Genomic DNA, 14279 nt, shown 5'->3' with positions numbered 1-14279 from the left:
TTTAGCTTGGCCAAGTAGGCTTACATTAACACTGCAATGAAGTTACTGTAAAAATCCCCTCGTCGCCACACTCTGGCGACTGTCCGGGTAACACTGAGGGAGAATTTAGCACGGCCAATGCACCTAACCAGCACGTCTTTCGGACTGTGGGAGGAAACCGGAGCACCCGGAGGAAACCCATGCAGACACGGGGAGAACGTGCAGACTCCGCACAGATAGTGACCCAAGCCGGGAATCGAACCCGGGTCCAAAGAACAAAGAAAAGAACGAAGAAAATTACAGCACAGGAACAGGCCCTTCGGCCCTCCAAGCCTGCACCGATCATGCTGCCCGACTGAACTAAAACCCCCTACCCTTCCGGGAATTGTATCCCTCTATTCCCATCCTATTCATGTATTTGTCCAAGCACCCCTTAAAACTCACTATCGTATCTGCTTCCAGTACCACTCCCGGCAGCGGGTTCCAGGCACCCACCACCCTCTGTGTAAAAAAAACTTGCCTCGTACATCTCCTTTAAACCTTGCCCCTCGCACCTTAAACCTGTGCCCCCTAGTAATTGACTCTGGCGCTGTGAGGCAGCAGTGCCACCATGCCACACATGTATTAACATACAGTGAAAAGTATTGTTTCTTGTGCGCTATGCTGAGAAAGCATACCGTTCATAGAGAAGGAAACGAGAGGGTGCAGAATGTAGTGTTACAGTCATAGCTAGGGTGTAGAGAAAGATCAACTTAATGCAAGGTAGGTCCATTCAAAAGTCTGACAGCAGCAGGGAAGAAGCTGTTCTTGAGTCGGTTGGTGCGTGACCTCAGACTTTTATATCTTTCTCCCGACGGAAGAAGGTGGAAGAGAAAATGTCCGGGGTCCTTAATTATGCTGGCTGTTTTGCCGAGGCAGCGGGAAGTGTAGACAGAGTCAACACTTACCCTGATGCTAATTATTGTTCGAGAAAAGGCGTTGAGGTGATTTTATGTTGTTTTTTTTAGGTGGATGACCTAAAGGCGGCTCCCTGAATTGCTGTTTCCTTCGAATATTCTTCATCAATGGACGTGTTTGGTGGAGCCCCGAGATTCTTGTCGTACCCCCGGACTTTCACCGTGCCAAACGGGGCCGACGCAGTCCTGAAATGTCAAATTGCGGGAGACCCTCGACCCACTGTGATCTGGGAGAGGGACAAGACCCAGATCCATCCCTCGGAACGTTTTCACTTCCTGGAGGATGGGAACATCTACAATCTGGTGGTGTCGCAGGCGAGGATGGAGGACAGCGGGCAGTACATCTGCAAGGCCAAGAATGGAGTGGGGGAGACCTACGCTGCCGCCACCCTCAAGGTGGAGGAGGAGGACGCGAACCCTGGGAACAGGCCGGCCTTCCTGGTCAAGCCCACCTCAGCCAGGGTGGCGCGAGGGGACAATGTGGTCTTCACCGGCCAGCTGGCCGGGTGCCCTGTGCCCACGGTGACCTGGGAGAAGGATGGCCAGAAACTGGGCGAGATCTTTGAGAGTGGGCATTTCAGCGAGGGCTGTGATGGAGGTGGATGGCATCACCTGAAGATCTTCAGCATCCGCGTACCCGACGCGGGCGTGTATCTCTGCAAGGCACGTAACGCTTTTGGTGAAGCCATGTCAGCAGCTGTTCTCCTGGTAGACCCTGGCAACCATGCCCATGAGGCAGAGCCCCCCGCAGACCCCACTGCCAGTCACCCCAGCACCAATGGCATCCTGGATGGTGAGGGGCTGGAGAGCGGCCGTTTCCTCCACGAGGCCAGGCGGGAGAGGAGACATCGGAGCCGTCATCGCAACCGTGAGTCGCGGCCGACCTCTCGAAGCGGCCACCAGAACCAGGGCGGCGAAGACACACCCAGAGTGTCCAAAGTCAAAGTCTTCTCCGTGTCGGAAGGCAAGCACGCCAAGTTCCGCTGCTACGTCACCGGCAAGCCCAAACCTGAGATCATCTGGAGGAAGGACGGCAGGCTGATCGCCCCTGGTAGGCGCCACCTCCTCTACGAGGACAGGGAAGGCTATTTCATCCTGAAGCTGCTGTACTGTAAGCAGCAGGATAATGGTCTGTACGCCTGTGCTGCCTCCAATGCAGCCGGTCAGACACTCAGCGCAGTGCTACTCCATGTTAAAGGTAATGGCCCCTCACTCAATGGAATTCTTCTCCGACAGGGAGGGTAGAAGTGGGAAAGAAACACCTCGGGACATGGAGTCTACACTTTGTTTTAATTTATTCGTTCATTGAATGTGGGCTCAAGGCCAGCATCTATTGCCCACCCCTATTTGCCCCTTGTAAAGGTGGTGGCGAGCTGCCTTCTTGAACCCACTGCAGTCCCGGTGGTGTAGGTACACCCACAGTGCTGTTAGGGAGGGAGTTCCAGGATTTTGACCCAGCAACAGTGAAGGGACGGCCGATATATTTCCAAGTCAGGGTGGTGAGTGGCTTGGAGGGGGTGGTGTCCCATGTATCTGCTGCCCTTGTCCTTCTAGATGGAAGAGTCATGGGCTTGGAAAGGTGGGGTGCCAGTCAAACGGGCTGCTTTGTCCTGGATGGCGTCGAGCCTCTTGAGTGTTGTTGGAGCTGCACTCATCCAGGCAAGTGGAGAATATTTCATCATTATATATGATCTTAGTTTCAGGTAAAGCTCGGCACAACATCGTGGGCCGAAGGGCCTGTTCTGTGCTCTACTGTTCTATGTTCTATGTTCTATTATAGGAGGGGTGTGATAGCATTGGGAAGGGTGCGGAGGAGATTTATCAGGATGCTGCCTGGGCTGGAGAGTTTTAGTTATGAAGTGAGATTGGATAGACTGGGATTGTTCTCCCTGGAGCAGAGGAGGCTGAGGGGGGACATGATTGAAATGTGTAAGATTATGAGGGGTATAGGTAGAGTAGCCAGGAAGAAACTTTTCCCCTTGGTGGAGGGAGCAATAACCAGGGAGCAAAGATTTAAGGTAAGTGGCGGGAGGCTGAGAGGGGACTTGAGGAAAAACCTTTCCGCCCAGAGGGTGGTGGGAATCTGGAACTCACTGCCTGAAAGGGTGGGTGAAGGCAGAGACCCTCATAACATTTAAGAAATATTTAAATGTGCTCTTGTGATGCCAAGACATACAAGGCGATGGGCCAAGTACTGGAAAATGGGATCAGGATAGTTAGGTGGTTTGTCTTTGAATAGCACAGATGCGATGGGCCGAAGGGTCTTCACTGTGCTGTCCACCTCTGTGACTCTCTCACACTCCTGACTTGTGCCTCATCCATCACCTTAAACATTCACTCCCTCCACTACCAAAGCACCGATGGTTCGCACTGCTGCCTCACAACGCCAGGGACCCGGGTTCGACTCCCAGCTCAGGTCACTGTCTGTGCAGAGTCTGCACGTTCTCCCCGTGTCAGCGTGGGTTTCCTCCGGGTGCTCCGGTTTCCTCCCACAGTCCAAAGATGTGCGGGTTAGGTTAATTGGCCAAGCTAAAAATTGCCCCTTAGTGTCCCGGGATGCGTAGGTTAGAGGGATTAGCGGGTAAATATGTAGGGATATGGGGATAGGGCCTGGGTGGGATTGTGATTGGTGCAGACTCGATGGGCCGAATGGCATCTTTCTGCACTGTAGGGTTTCTATGATTCATTGCGGTGTTAATGTAAGCCTACTTGCGACACTAATAAATAAACTTTAAACTTTAAAAACACAGTGGCAGCAGTGTGTCCCATCGACAAGGTACGCTAGCCAGTGATGCTCACGTTCCATGAATGCATTAATGAACATCAAACTCTTGCAAAGAAATATAAGTTTGTTCTAGAAAGCTGGTCCTTTCTGTCTCCTCTCCAGAACCTCACATCAAGTTTAAGAATCAGCTGCAGGATATTGAGGTGAATGAGAGAGAGCAGGCCGTTCTGGAGTGTGAGGTTCCCGGAGACTCGATCCCGGCTGTGTGGTACCTTGAAGATCGTAAGCTACACTCCAGCGCCAAGTACGTCATTGAGCAGCAAGGCAGCCTGCGGCGCCTCACCATCAAGGACATCACCATGGACGACGATGGCGTTTACCTCTGTGAGATGAAAGATGGCGGCAGGAGCATCGCGGAGGTGGCGGTGAAAGGTAATTGGCGGGAAGCCCATGTAATGAGTGGAGTCTCTCCAAGGATAGGGACGTTGATGGAGTGCGGAGAGGGCAAAGCTGGGAGGTCACCACCCACCCAATGCCCCAGCCACAATCTGGTGCCAGCTAACCCCACCATCAGGATTGGCGGTGCCAACCAGCCATTCTCGCGGTTGAATTCTCCACACGGGTTCCTTTCCAGGACCGAGGGCAGGATGGGTGGCCATGTCCATTATCTCTCCCAGTCGCACTGCCAGCCAATGTAATCTGGTTCTTAAATGCTGCACTGTCAGAGGGTCAGTGCTGAGGGAGTGCCGCACTGTCAGAGGGTCAGTACTGAGGGAGTGCCGCACTGTCAGAGGGTCAGTACTGAGGGAGTGCCGCACTGTCAGAGGGTCAGTGCTGAGGGAGTGGCGCACTGTCAGAGGGTCAGTACTGAGGGAGTGCCGCACTGTCAGAGGGTCAGTACTGAGGGAGTGCCGCACTGTCAGAGGGTCAGTACTGAGGGAGTGCCGCATTGTCAGAGGGTCAATACTGAGGGAGTGCCGCACTGTCAGAGGGTCAGTGCTGAGGGAGTGCCGCACTGTCAGAGGGTCAGTGCTGAGGGAGTGCCGCACTGTCAGAGGGTCAGTACTGAGGGAGTGCCGCACTGTCAGAGGGTCAGTGCTGAGGGAGTGGCGCACTGTCAGAGGGTCAGTACTGAGGGAGTGCCGCACTGTCAGAGGGTCAGTACTGAGGGAGTGCCGCACTGTCAGAGGGTCAGTACTGAGGGAGTGCCGCACTGTCAGAGGGTCAGTACTGAGGGTGTGCAGCACTGTCAGAGGGTCAGTACTGAGGGAGTGCCGCACTGTCAGAGGGTCAGTGCTGAGGGAGTGCCGCACTGTCAGAGGGTCAGTACTGAGGGTGTGCAGCACTGTCAGAGGGTCAGTACTGAGGGAGTGCCGCACTGTCAGAGGGTCAGTGCTGAGGGAGTGCCGCACTGTCAGAGGGTCAGTGCTGAGGGAGTGCCGCACTGTCAGAGGGTCAGTACTGAGGGAGTGCCGCATTGTCAGAGGGTCAGTGCTGAGGGAGTGTCGCACTGTCAGAGGGTCAGTACTGAGGGAGTGCCGCACTGTCAGAGGGTCAGTACTGAGGGAGTGCCGCACTGTCAGAGGGTCAGTACTGAGGGAGTGCCGCACTGTCAGAGGGTCAGTACTGAGGGAGTGCCGCACTGTCAGAGGGTCAGTACTGAGGGAGTGCTGCACTGTCAGAGGGTCAGTACTGAGGGAGTGCCGCACTGTCAGAGGGTCAGTGCTGAGGGAGTGCTGCACTGTCAGAGGGTCAGTACTGAGGGAGTGCTGCACTGTCAGAGGGTCAGTGCTGAGGGAGTGCCGCACTGTCAGAGGGTCAGTGCTGAGGGAGTGTCGTACTGTCAGAGGGTCAGTGCTGAGGGAGTGCAGCACTGTCAGAGGGTCAGTGCTGAGGGAGTGTCGCACTGTCAGAGGGTCAGTGCTGAGGGAGTGCTGCACTGTCAGAGGGTCAGTGCTGAGGGAGTGTCGCACTGTCAGTGGGTCAGTACTGAGGGAGTGCTGCACTGTCAGTGGGTCAGTACTGAGGGAGTGCTGCACTGTCAGAGGGTCAGTACTGAGGGTGTGCCGCCCTGTCAGAGGGTCAGTACTGAGGTAGTGCAGCACTGTCAGAGGGTCAGTGCTGAGGGAGTGTCACACTGTCAGAGGGTCAGTACTGAGGGAGTGCCGCACTGTCAGAGGGTCAGTGCTGAGGGAGTGCCGCACTGTCAGAGGGTCAGTGCTGAGGGAGTGCCGCAGTGTCAGAGGGTCAGTGCTGAGGGAGTACCGCACTGTCAGAGGGTCTGTACTGAGGGAGTGCCGCAATGCCAGAGGGTCAGTGCTGAGGGAGTGCCGCACTGTCAGAGGGTCAGTACTGAGGGAGTGCCACACTGTCAGAGGGTCAGTGCTGAGGGAGTGCCGCACTGTCAGAGGGTCAGTACTGAGGGAGTGCCGCACTGTCAGAGGGTCAGTGCTGAGGGAGTGCCGCACTGTCAGAGGGTCAGTACTGAGGGAGTGCCGCACTGTCAGAGGGTCAGTACTGAGGGAGTGCTGCACTGTCAGAGGGTCAGTACTGAGGGAGTGCCGCACTGTCAGAGGGTCAGTGCTGAGGGAGTGCTGCACTGTCAGAGGGTCAGTACTGAGGGAGTGCTGCACTGTCAGAGGGTCAGTGCTGAGGGAGTGCCGCACTGTCAGAGGGTCAGTGCTGAGGGAGTGCCGCACTGTCAGAGGGTCAGTGCTGAGGGAGTGTCGTACTGTCAGAGGGTCAGTGCTGAGGGAGTGCAGCACTGTCAGAGGGTCAGTGCTGAGGGAGTGTCGCACTGTCAGAGGGTCAGTGCTGAGGGAGTGCTGCACTGTCAGAGGGTCAGTGCTGAGGGAGTGTCGCACTGTCAGTGGGTCAGTACTGAGGGTGTGCCGCCCTGTCAGAGGGTCAGTACTGAGGGAGTGCAGCACTGTCAGAGGGTCAGTGCTGAGGGAGTGTCACACTGTCAGAGGGTCAGTACTGAGGGAGTGCCGCACTGTCAGAGGGTCAGTGCTGAGGGAGTGCCGCACTGTCAGAGGGTCAGTACTGAGGGAGTGCCGCACTGTCAGAGGGTCAGTGCTGAGGGAGTACCGCACTGTCAGAGGGTCAGTACTGAGGGAGTGCCGCAATGCCAGAGGGTCAGTGCTGAGGGAGTGCCGCACTGTCAGAGGGTCAGTACTGAGGGAGTGCCGCACTGTCAGAGGGTCAGTGCTGAGGGAGTGCCGCAGTGTCAGAGGGTCAGTACTGAGGGAGTGCCGCACTGTCAGAGGGTCAGTGCTGAGGGAGTGCCGCACTGTCAGAGGGTCAGTACTGAGGGAGTGCTGCACTGTCAGAGGGTCAGTGCTGAGGGAGTACCGCACTGTCAGAGGGTCAGTACTGAGGGAGTGCCGCACTGTCAGAGGGTCAGTACTGAGGGAGTGCCGCACTGTCAGAGGGTCAGTACTGAGGGAGTGCCGCACTGTCAGAGGGTCAGTACTGAGGGAGTGCCGCACTGTCAGAGGGTCAGTACTGAGGGAGTGACGCACTGTCAGAGGGTCAGTACTGAGGGAGTGCCGCACTGTCAGAGGGTCAGTACTGAGGGAGTGCCGCACTGTCAGAGGGTCAGTACTGAGGGAGTGCCGCACTGTCAGAGGGTCAGTACTGAGGGAGTGCCGCACTGTCAGAGGGTCAGTACTGAGGGAGTGCCACACTGTCAGAGGGTCAGTACTGAGGGAGTGCCGCACTGTCAGAGGGTCAGTACTGAGGGAGTGCCGCACTGTCAGAGGGTCAGTACTGAGGGAGTGCCGCACTGTCAGAGGGTCAGTACTGAGGGAGTGATGCACTGTCAGAGGGTCAGTGCTGAGGGAGTGCCGCACTGTCAGAGGGTCAGTGCAGAGGGAGTGCCGCACTGTCAGAGGCTTCCACAGCCAACATCTCTGTCGTAGATGACCCAATCATCGTCACGCTGTTATTGTGTGTTCTGCATTCACAAATTGCTATTTGAAAGAGGGTGCCTGTGACAGTGCAGCACTCTATGTGTCGGACTGCTTTTGGTGTTCAGGTCCTGGAGTGAGATTTGAACCTGCCACGTTTTGAATTGGAGACAGATCTGTGGCCCACTCAGCCACCCTCGCGGTGAATGAAGGCAAAAGTGCCCTCGGGTCAGGGTTTATTTTAATGGCTCAAAGTCTTCGCTCTCTCCCCTCCCCCACCCCACCCCACAGGTAAAATAGTGAAGCGGTTACCACGGAAACTGGACGTGGCAGAAGGGGAGAATGCGGCATTCTGTGCCGACTTGGATGAGGAGAATGTGGAGGTTTCCTGGTATAAGGACGGGGAGTTATTGAGGGAGTCGCACAAGACCATTATCAAATCCTTCGGGAAGACACACATCCTGGTCTTTGTCAACGCCACGACGGAAGATTCTGGAGTCGTCACCTTCGTGATCAGTGACTCCAAATCGTCGTCCCAGCTGCGAGTGAAACGTAAGTGTCTCAAGGCCAGACTGAGCGATCAGTATCTAACAGAATCAGTGACCTGTAAACTCGGCAATATGGCGGCCGCCATTTTGAAAGAGGCCGTTCGACAAGGACCCAAAGCCTTGCTTGTCAATGCAAGGGCAGGAGGAGGCCATTCAGCCCTTCAAAGCCAATTCTGCATTTAATTGGATCATGGTTGATCTGTATCTTAACTCCTCATCTTCTTAACTCTCCACCTACCCAATCAAATCATTTAATCTTCTTAAACCCTTCTATTAGATCACCCATTAATCTTCTAAACTCAAGGGATAGAAGGGACTGGTCCTCATAATTTAACCCTTTTAGCCCTGGTTTAATTTTGGTGAATGTGCACATTGCCTCCATGGTCAGTCTTTCCTTCCTCTGATTGGTTGCGGAGTTTGGTGATAGGCCCCTGTTTGCGAGGGGTCATGATGACATCGTGGTCACGTCACTGGACTGTCATTGTCAAAAATGAGAGGCTCTGGCTGACAGTCTGGGGGACTGGGGTTCAAATGCCCCTATTTGTAAAATGTAAACTCAATTAATACATCTGGAATTGAAAGCCAGGAGGTTAGTCTCAGCAATTCTGGTCATGAGAACCATCATTGATTGTTAGAAAAACCCACCTGGTTCATTACTTTCCCTTTTGGGAAGGTAAAAAGACCAAACAACGTAGACTTGATGACGTAGACTTCATAGAATCATGGAATCATAGAATCCCTACAGAACAGAAAGAGGCCATTTGGCCCATCGAGTCTGCACCGACCACAATCCCAACCAGGCCCTATCCCCACATCCCTACATATTTACCCGCTAATCCCTCTAACCTACACATCTCAGGACACTAAGGGGCAATTTTAGCATGGCCGACCAACCTAACTCACACATTTTTGGACCATGGGAGGAAACCGGAGCACCCGGAGGAAACCCACGCAGACACGAGGAGAATGTGCAAACTCGACACAGACAGTGACCCAAGCCGGGAATCGAACGCAGGTCCCAGGAGCTGTGAAGCAGCAGTGCTAACCACTGTGCTACCGTGCCACTTAGGACGGCACGGTGACACAGTGGCTAGCACTGCTGCCTCACAGCGCCAGGGGCCCGGGTTCAACACCGGTCTTGGGTCGCCGTCTGTGTGGAGTTTGCACGTTCTCCCCGTGTCTGCGTGGGTTTCCTCCGGGTGCTCCGGTTTCCTCCCACAGTCCAAAGATGTGTGGGTTAGGTGCATTGGCCGTGCTAAATTGCCCCTTCGTGTCAGGGTGATTAGCAGGGTAAATGTGTGGGATTATGGGAATAGGGCATCGGTGGGATTGTGGTGGGTGCAGACCCGATGGGCCAAATGGCCTCCTTCTGCACTGTAGGATTCTATGATTCTATGATTCTGCACTGTAGGATTCTATGATTCTATGATTCTGCACTGTAGGATTCAATGATTCTATGATTCTGCCTCTACTCACTCTGTAGAAATCTGCTCCTGTTATTTTTAGAAAGCTCTCGCTAAAGTCCCCCACAGGAGATTGGTTAGTAAAATTAAAGCACGTGGGATTGGAGGTGACACACCGACATGGATTGAGGATTGGCTGTCAGGCAGAAAACAGCAACTGGGAATATGGGTCATTCCCACATTGGGAAGCAGTGTGCTTGGTGGGGTACTGCAAGGATCGGTATCTGCTGTTCACAATATATACCAATGATTTGAGTGTGGGACCAAATATGCTACGTGGTAAATAGCGAGAAGCAAATCCTTAGATTACAGGGCGATATCGATGGGCTGGAGATGGACAGGACAGCGGCAAATGGGATTTAACCCTGAAAAATGTGAAGCGATGCATTTTGGGAGGACTAACAAGGCAAGGGAATATAACTGAACGGCAGGGCATTAGGAAGAACAAAGGATCAGTGGGACCTTGGGGTGCCCGTCTCGAGATCTCTGAAGGCAGCAGGACAGGTAGGTAAGGTGGTGAAGAAGGAATATGGGAAACTTGCCTTTATTAACCCAGGCATTGAATATGAGTCCAACAGGCCCTGTTGGACTTTAACCTGGTGTTGTTAGACTCCTTACATTGAATATGAGTGCAGGGAGGTTATGATGGAGCTGTATAAAACACTGGTGAGGCCACAGCTGGAGCACTGTGGGCAGTCCGAGTCACCACACTGTAGGAAGGATGTGATTGCACTGGAGAGGGTGCGGAGGAGATTCACCAGGATGTTGCCAGGACTGGAGCCTCTGAGCTATGAAGACAGGCTGACTGGGCTGGGGTGGTTCTCCTTAGAGCAGAGAAGGCTGAGGAGGGACCTGATTGAGGTGTATAAAATTATGAGAGACATAGATAGGGTGGATAGGAAGGAACTTTTCTCCTGAGTAGAGGGGTCAGTAACCAGGGGGCAGAGATTTAAGGTAAGGGGCAGGAGATTTCGAGGGGATTTGAGGAAAAACCTTTTCACCCAGAGGGCGGTGGGAACCTGGAACTCGCTGCCTGAAAGGGTGGTCGAGGCGGGAAACTACTCAACATTTAAGAAGCATTTAGATGAGCACTTGAAACGCCAGAACGTACAAGGCTACGGATTGTGTGCTGGAAAATGGGATTAGAATGGGTATAGGTGTTCGATGGACGGTGCAGACACGATGGGCCGAAAGGCCACTTTCTGTGCTGTAAAACTCTATGACTGACTGTATATTCACGTTTGTGGACGACACAAAGCTAGGTGGGAATGTGTGTTGTGAGAAGGATGCAAAGTGACTTCAAGGGGAGTTGGACAGACTCAGCGCATGGGCAGGAACATGGTGGATATGCTCCTTCTGTGCTGTGAGATAATGGAGCAAGTACTGAGCTCAGGAGGGGAGGAGGGATCTCCGGAAATCAGGTTTTCGCTGTGTTGTTCTCAAATCCCTCCACAGCCGCGCCATTCCCTATCTCTGGACCCTCCCCCTCCACCCCCAGCACCCTCTGAGGTCGCTTTTCTCCTCGGATTTTGGCCTCATGAGTGTTCCCAGTTTTAATCCCTTCATCATTGGCTGTGCCTTGATCTTCCTGGGCCCCAAGCTCTGGAATTCCCTCCCTAAACCTCTCCCCTTTTCAGAGGATTCTTCAAACCAACCTCGGAAGGCAGACGGAAAGTTGTTGTTTATTGTAAGGGGAATAGAACATAAAAGTAGCGAGGTTTTAGTACAGTTGTACAGGGTGTTGGTGAGTCCACGGGGCAACGGATCTGGGTGGGATTTCCCCTTAGTGTCAGGGGGATTACATGGAGTTACAGGATAGGGCTTGGGTGGGATTGTTCTTGGTGCAGACTCGATGGGCTGAATGGCCTCCCTCTGTACTGTAGGCATTCTATGCATTCTATGAGAGTACGGTGTACAGTACTGGTCTCCTTATTAAAGAAAGGATATAACTGTGTTAGAAGCAGTTCAGAGAAGGCTCACTTGACTGATATCCATGATGGCGGTGTTTATTCTATGAGGAATGATTGGATAGGCCGGGCCTATACTCATTGGAGTTTAGAAGACTGAGAGGTGATTTTACTGAAACAGATAAGATCCTGAGGGGATTTGACAGGGTGGAAGTTGGGAGGATGTTTCTCTTTGTGGGAGAGACCAGAACTTGGGGACACGGCTTAAAAATAAGGAGGTGGGGGGTGGGGTGTCCCCCGGTCTCCCATTGAAGAAAGAGATGAAGGAAAATATTTTCTTTGAGGCTTGTGGGTCTTTGGAACTCTCTTCCCAGGAAGCGGTGGAGTCAGAGTCCATGAATATCCTGAAGGCACAGATAGATAGATTCTTGACTAACAAGGAAGTCAAAGGTTATCGGGGGTGGGCAGAATGTGGAGTTGAGGCCACAATCAGATTGGCCATAATCATATTGAATGGCAGATAGGTTCAAAGGGCTGAATGGTCTACTCCTGCTCCTAAAAGCGTGTCATTGACCAAGCTTTTGGTCACCTTTCCTAACCTCAGCAAATGAAGTTTAATGTCAGAGTTTGTCTGACAATGCCGTGATGCACCTTGGGATATGATGCTTCGGGTGGCACGGTGGCACAGTGGTTAGCACTGCTGCCTCACAGCGCCAGGGACCCGGGTTCAATTCCAGCCTCGGGTCACTGTCTGTGCGGCGTCTGCACGTTCTCCCCATGTCTGCGTGGGTTTCCTTCGGGTGCTCCGGTTTCCTCCCACAATCCAAAAAGATGTGCGGGTTAGGTGGATTGGCCATGCTAAATTGCACCTTAGTGTACCAGGATGTGTAGCTTAGGGGTATTAGTGGGGTAACTATGGGGATATGGCCTGGGTAAGATGCTCTGTCAGAGAGTTGGTGTAGACTCGATGGGTCGAATGGCCACCTTCTGCACTGTAGGAGTTCTATGACTGTATGAATTACAGGATAGAATTGGCAGCTGTTGTGTGCGTTCCACCTTGCAGCGAGGAGACAGACACCGCCGAGTGCCCCAGTGAACATCCGGATGAGTTGCGACAAGCCCAATGTTGCCTCCCTGCTGTGGGCTCCACCGCCCGACTGCCGCAGGAACGGGGTGACGGCGTACGTGATCGAGCGGCAGGAGGTGGGCAGCGAGGAGTGGGTGCGCTGCCTCACCGCTGACAGCAACACGGCGGTGGAGATACTGGGCGACAGTGTCCCCGCTGAGGCGCGCTATCGATTTCGGGTCTGCTCCATCAACAACTACGGGAGGAGTGAGCAGGTGGAGTTTCCCGGAACGGTACATTTGGGTAAGAGGGGGAAGAGTAACCTTGGGGGTGATGTTGGGGGGGGGGGGGGGGGGGCGGGTGGTGAGGGGCGGTGGGGGAGATGGGTCTGAGAGGCTGCAGAGAAAGTTGTGGAGCAGCACTCCAACATTCTGCATCCCTTCCTCATTCCCCATTCCAGGGTTAGGGTTTTGGGGTGGGACAGAGGGAGGACATGTTCCCTTTTCTTTGTGCTCTGCCATTTTTCTTTCAGCTCACGTCCAACCCTTGTTGTCCCCTGTGATGCCTTGCCCTCTATTTTGGCTTAGGGTTAGGGTTAGGGTTAGGGTTCGGGTTAGTGTTAGGGTTAGAGTTAGGGTTAGGGTTAGGGTTAGGGTTAGAGTTAGGGTTAGGGTTAGGGTTAGAGTTAGGGTTAGGGTTAGGGTTAGAGTTAGGGTTAGGGTTAGGGTTAGAGTTAGGGTTAGGGTTAGGGTTAGGGTTAGGGGCAGAGTTAGGGGCAGAGTTAGGGTTAGGGTTAGAGTTGGGGCAGAGTTAGAGTTCGGGTTCGGGTTCGGGTTCAGGTTCGGGTTAGAGTTAGAGTTAGAGTTAGGGTTAGGGTTAGGGTTAGGGTTAGAGTTAGGGTTAGGGTTAGGGTTCGGGTTCGGGTTCAGGTTCGGGTTAGAACAACAAAGAACAAAGAACAATACAGCACAGGAACAGGCCCTTCGGCCCTCCAAGCCCGCGCCGCTCCCCGGTCCAGGATTGAATCCTGAATCCAGGATCCCCGCCCAATTTTCCAGCCTATCTACATACCAATATCCTATCCACCGAGCTGTCCCTCACAGCTACGATGCTTTGTTCATTACAACCTATTAACTTACCCCCACCCCCCCATTCCAGACCATGTGATCTCCAGGGAGAGGCGAAAACCCAGAGTGAAAAACCCCAGGGCCAATATGGGGAAAAAAAAATCTGGGAAATTCCTCTCCGACCCCCTGAGGCGATCGAAACGAGTCCAGGAGATCACAATGGCCCCGATCGGAAAATGCTTCCCAACCCTAGTCATTTCCACTTCCACGAACACCATATGAATTCCCTGCCCCCGAGACAGGTTCCCAACTATCCGCAGTAGAGTTAGAGTTAGAGTTAGGGTTAGGGTTAGGGTTAGAGTTAGAGTTAGGGTTAGGGTTAGGGTTAGAGTTAGAGTTAGGGTTAGGGTTAGAGTTAGAGTTGGGTTAGGGTTAGGGTTAGAGTTAGGGTTAGGGTTGGGGTTAGGGTTAGGGTTAGGGTTAGAGTTGGGTTAGGGTTAGGGTTAGAGTTAGGGTTAGGGTTGGGGTTAGAGTTGGGTTAGGGTTAGAGTTAGGGTTAGGGTTGGGGTTAGGGTTAGAGTTAGAGTTAGGGTTAGGGTTAGGGGCAGAGTTAGGGGCAGAGTTAGGGGCAGGGTTAGGGGCAGAGTTAGAGTTAGG

At 53.5% G+C, this 14279-nt stretch overlaps 1 protein-coding gene across 3 annotated transcripts in view; it reads left to right on the top strand.

Annotated features, from left to right (window-relative positions):
* The window catches only part of LOC144503465 (obscurin-like protein 1), a 100733-nt gene that overhangs the window by 9623 nt on the left and 76831 nt on the right, over nucleotides 1-14279 (top strand). The window contains exons 2-5 of one of the 3 annotated variants that reach the window (XM_078227796.1): nucleotides 987-1986; nucleotides 3823-4092; nucleotides 7863-8123; nucleotides 12553-12858. In XM_078227796.1, coding sequence (XP_078083922.1) covers nucleotides 1044-1986; nucleotides 3823-4092; nucleotides 7863-8123; nucleotides 12553-12858 — 1780 coding nt within the window. In that variant the 5' untranslated portion in view covers nucleotides 987-1043. Of the gene's footprint in view, nucleotides 1-986; nucleotides 2134-3822; nucleotides 4093-7862; nucleotides 8124-12552; nucleotides 12859-14279 lie in introns of all 3 variants that reach the window. The other 2 variants (XM_078227795.1, XM_078227797.1) reach the window with 2 other exon arrangements.

This window comes from Mustelus asterias, chromosome 14, assembly GCF_964213995.1.
Source record: "Mustelus asterias chromosome 14, sMusAst1.hap1.1, whole genome shotgun sequence".
In the NCBI taxonomy this organism is placed as follows: Eukaryota; Metazoa; Chordata; class Chondrichthyes; order Carcharhiniformes; family Triakidae; genus Mustelus; species Mustelus asterias.
Note: the sequence above shows the minus strand (reverse complement) of the source record. Positions and strands in the feature narration are given on the sequence as shown.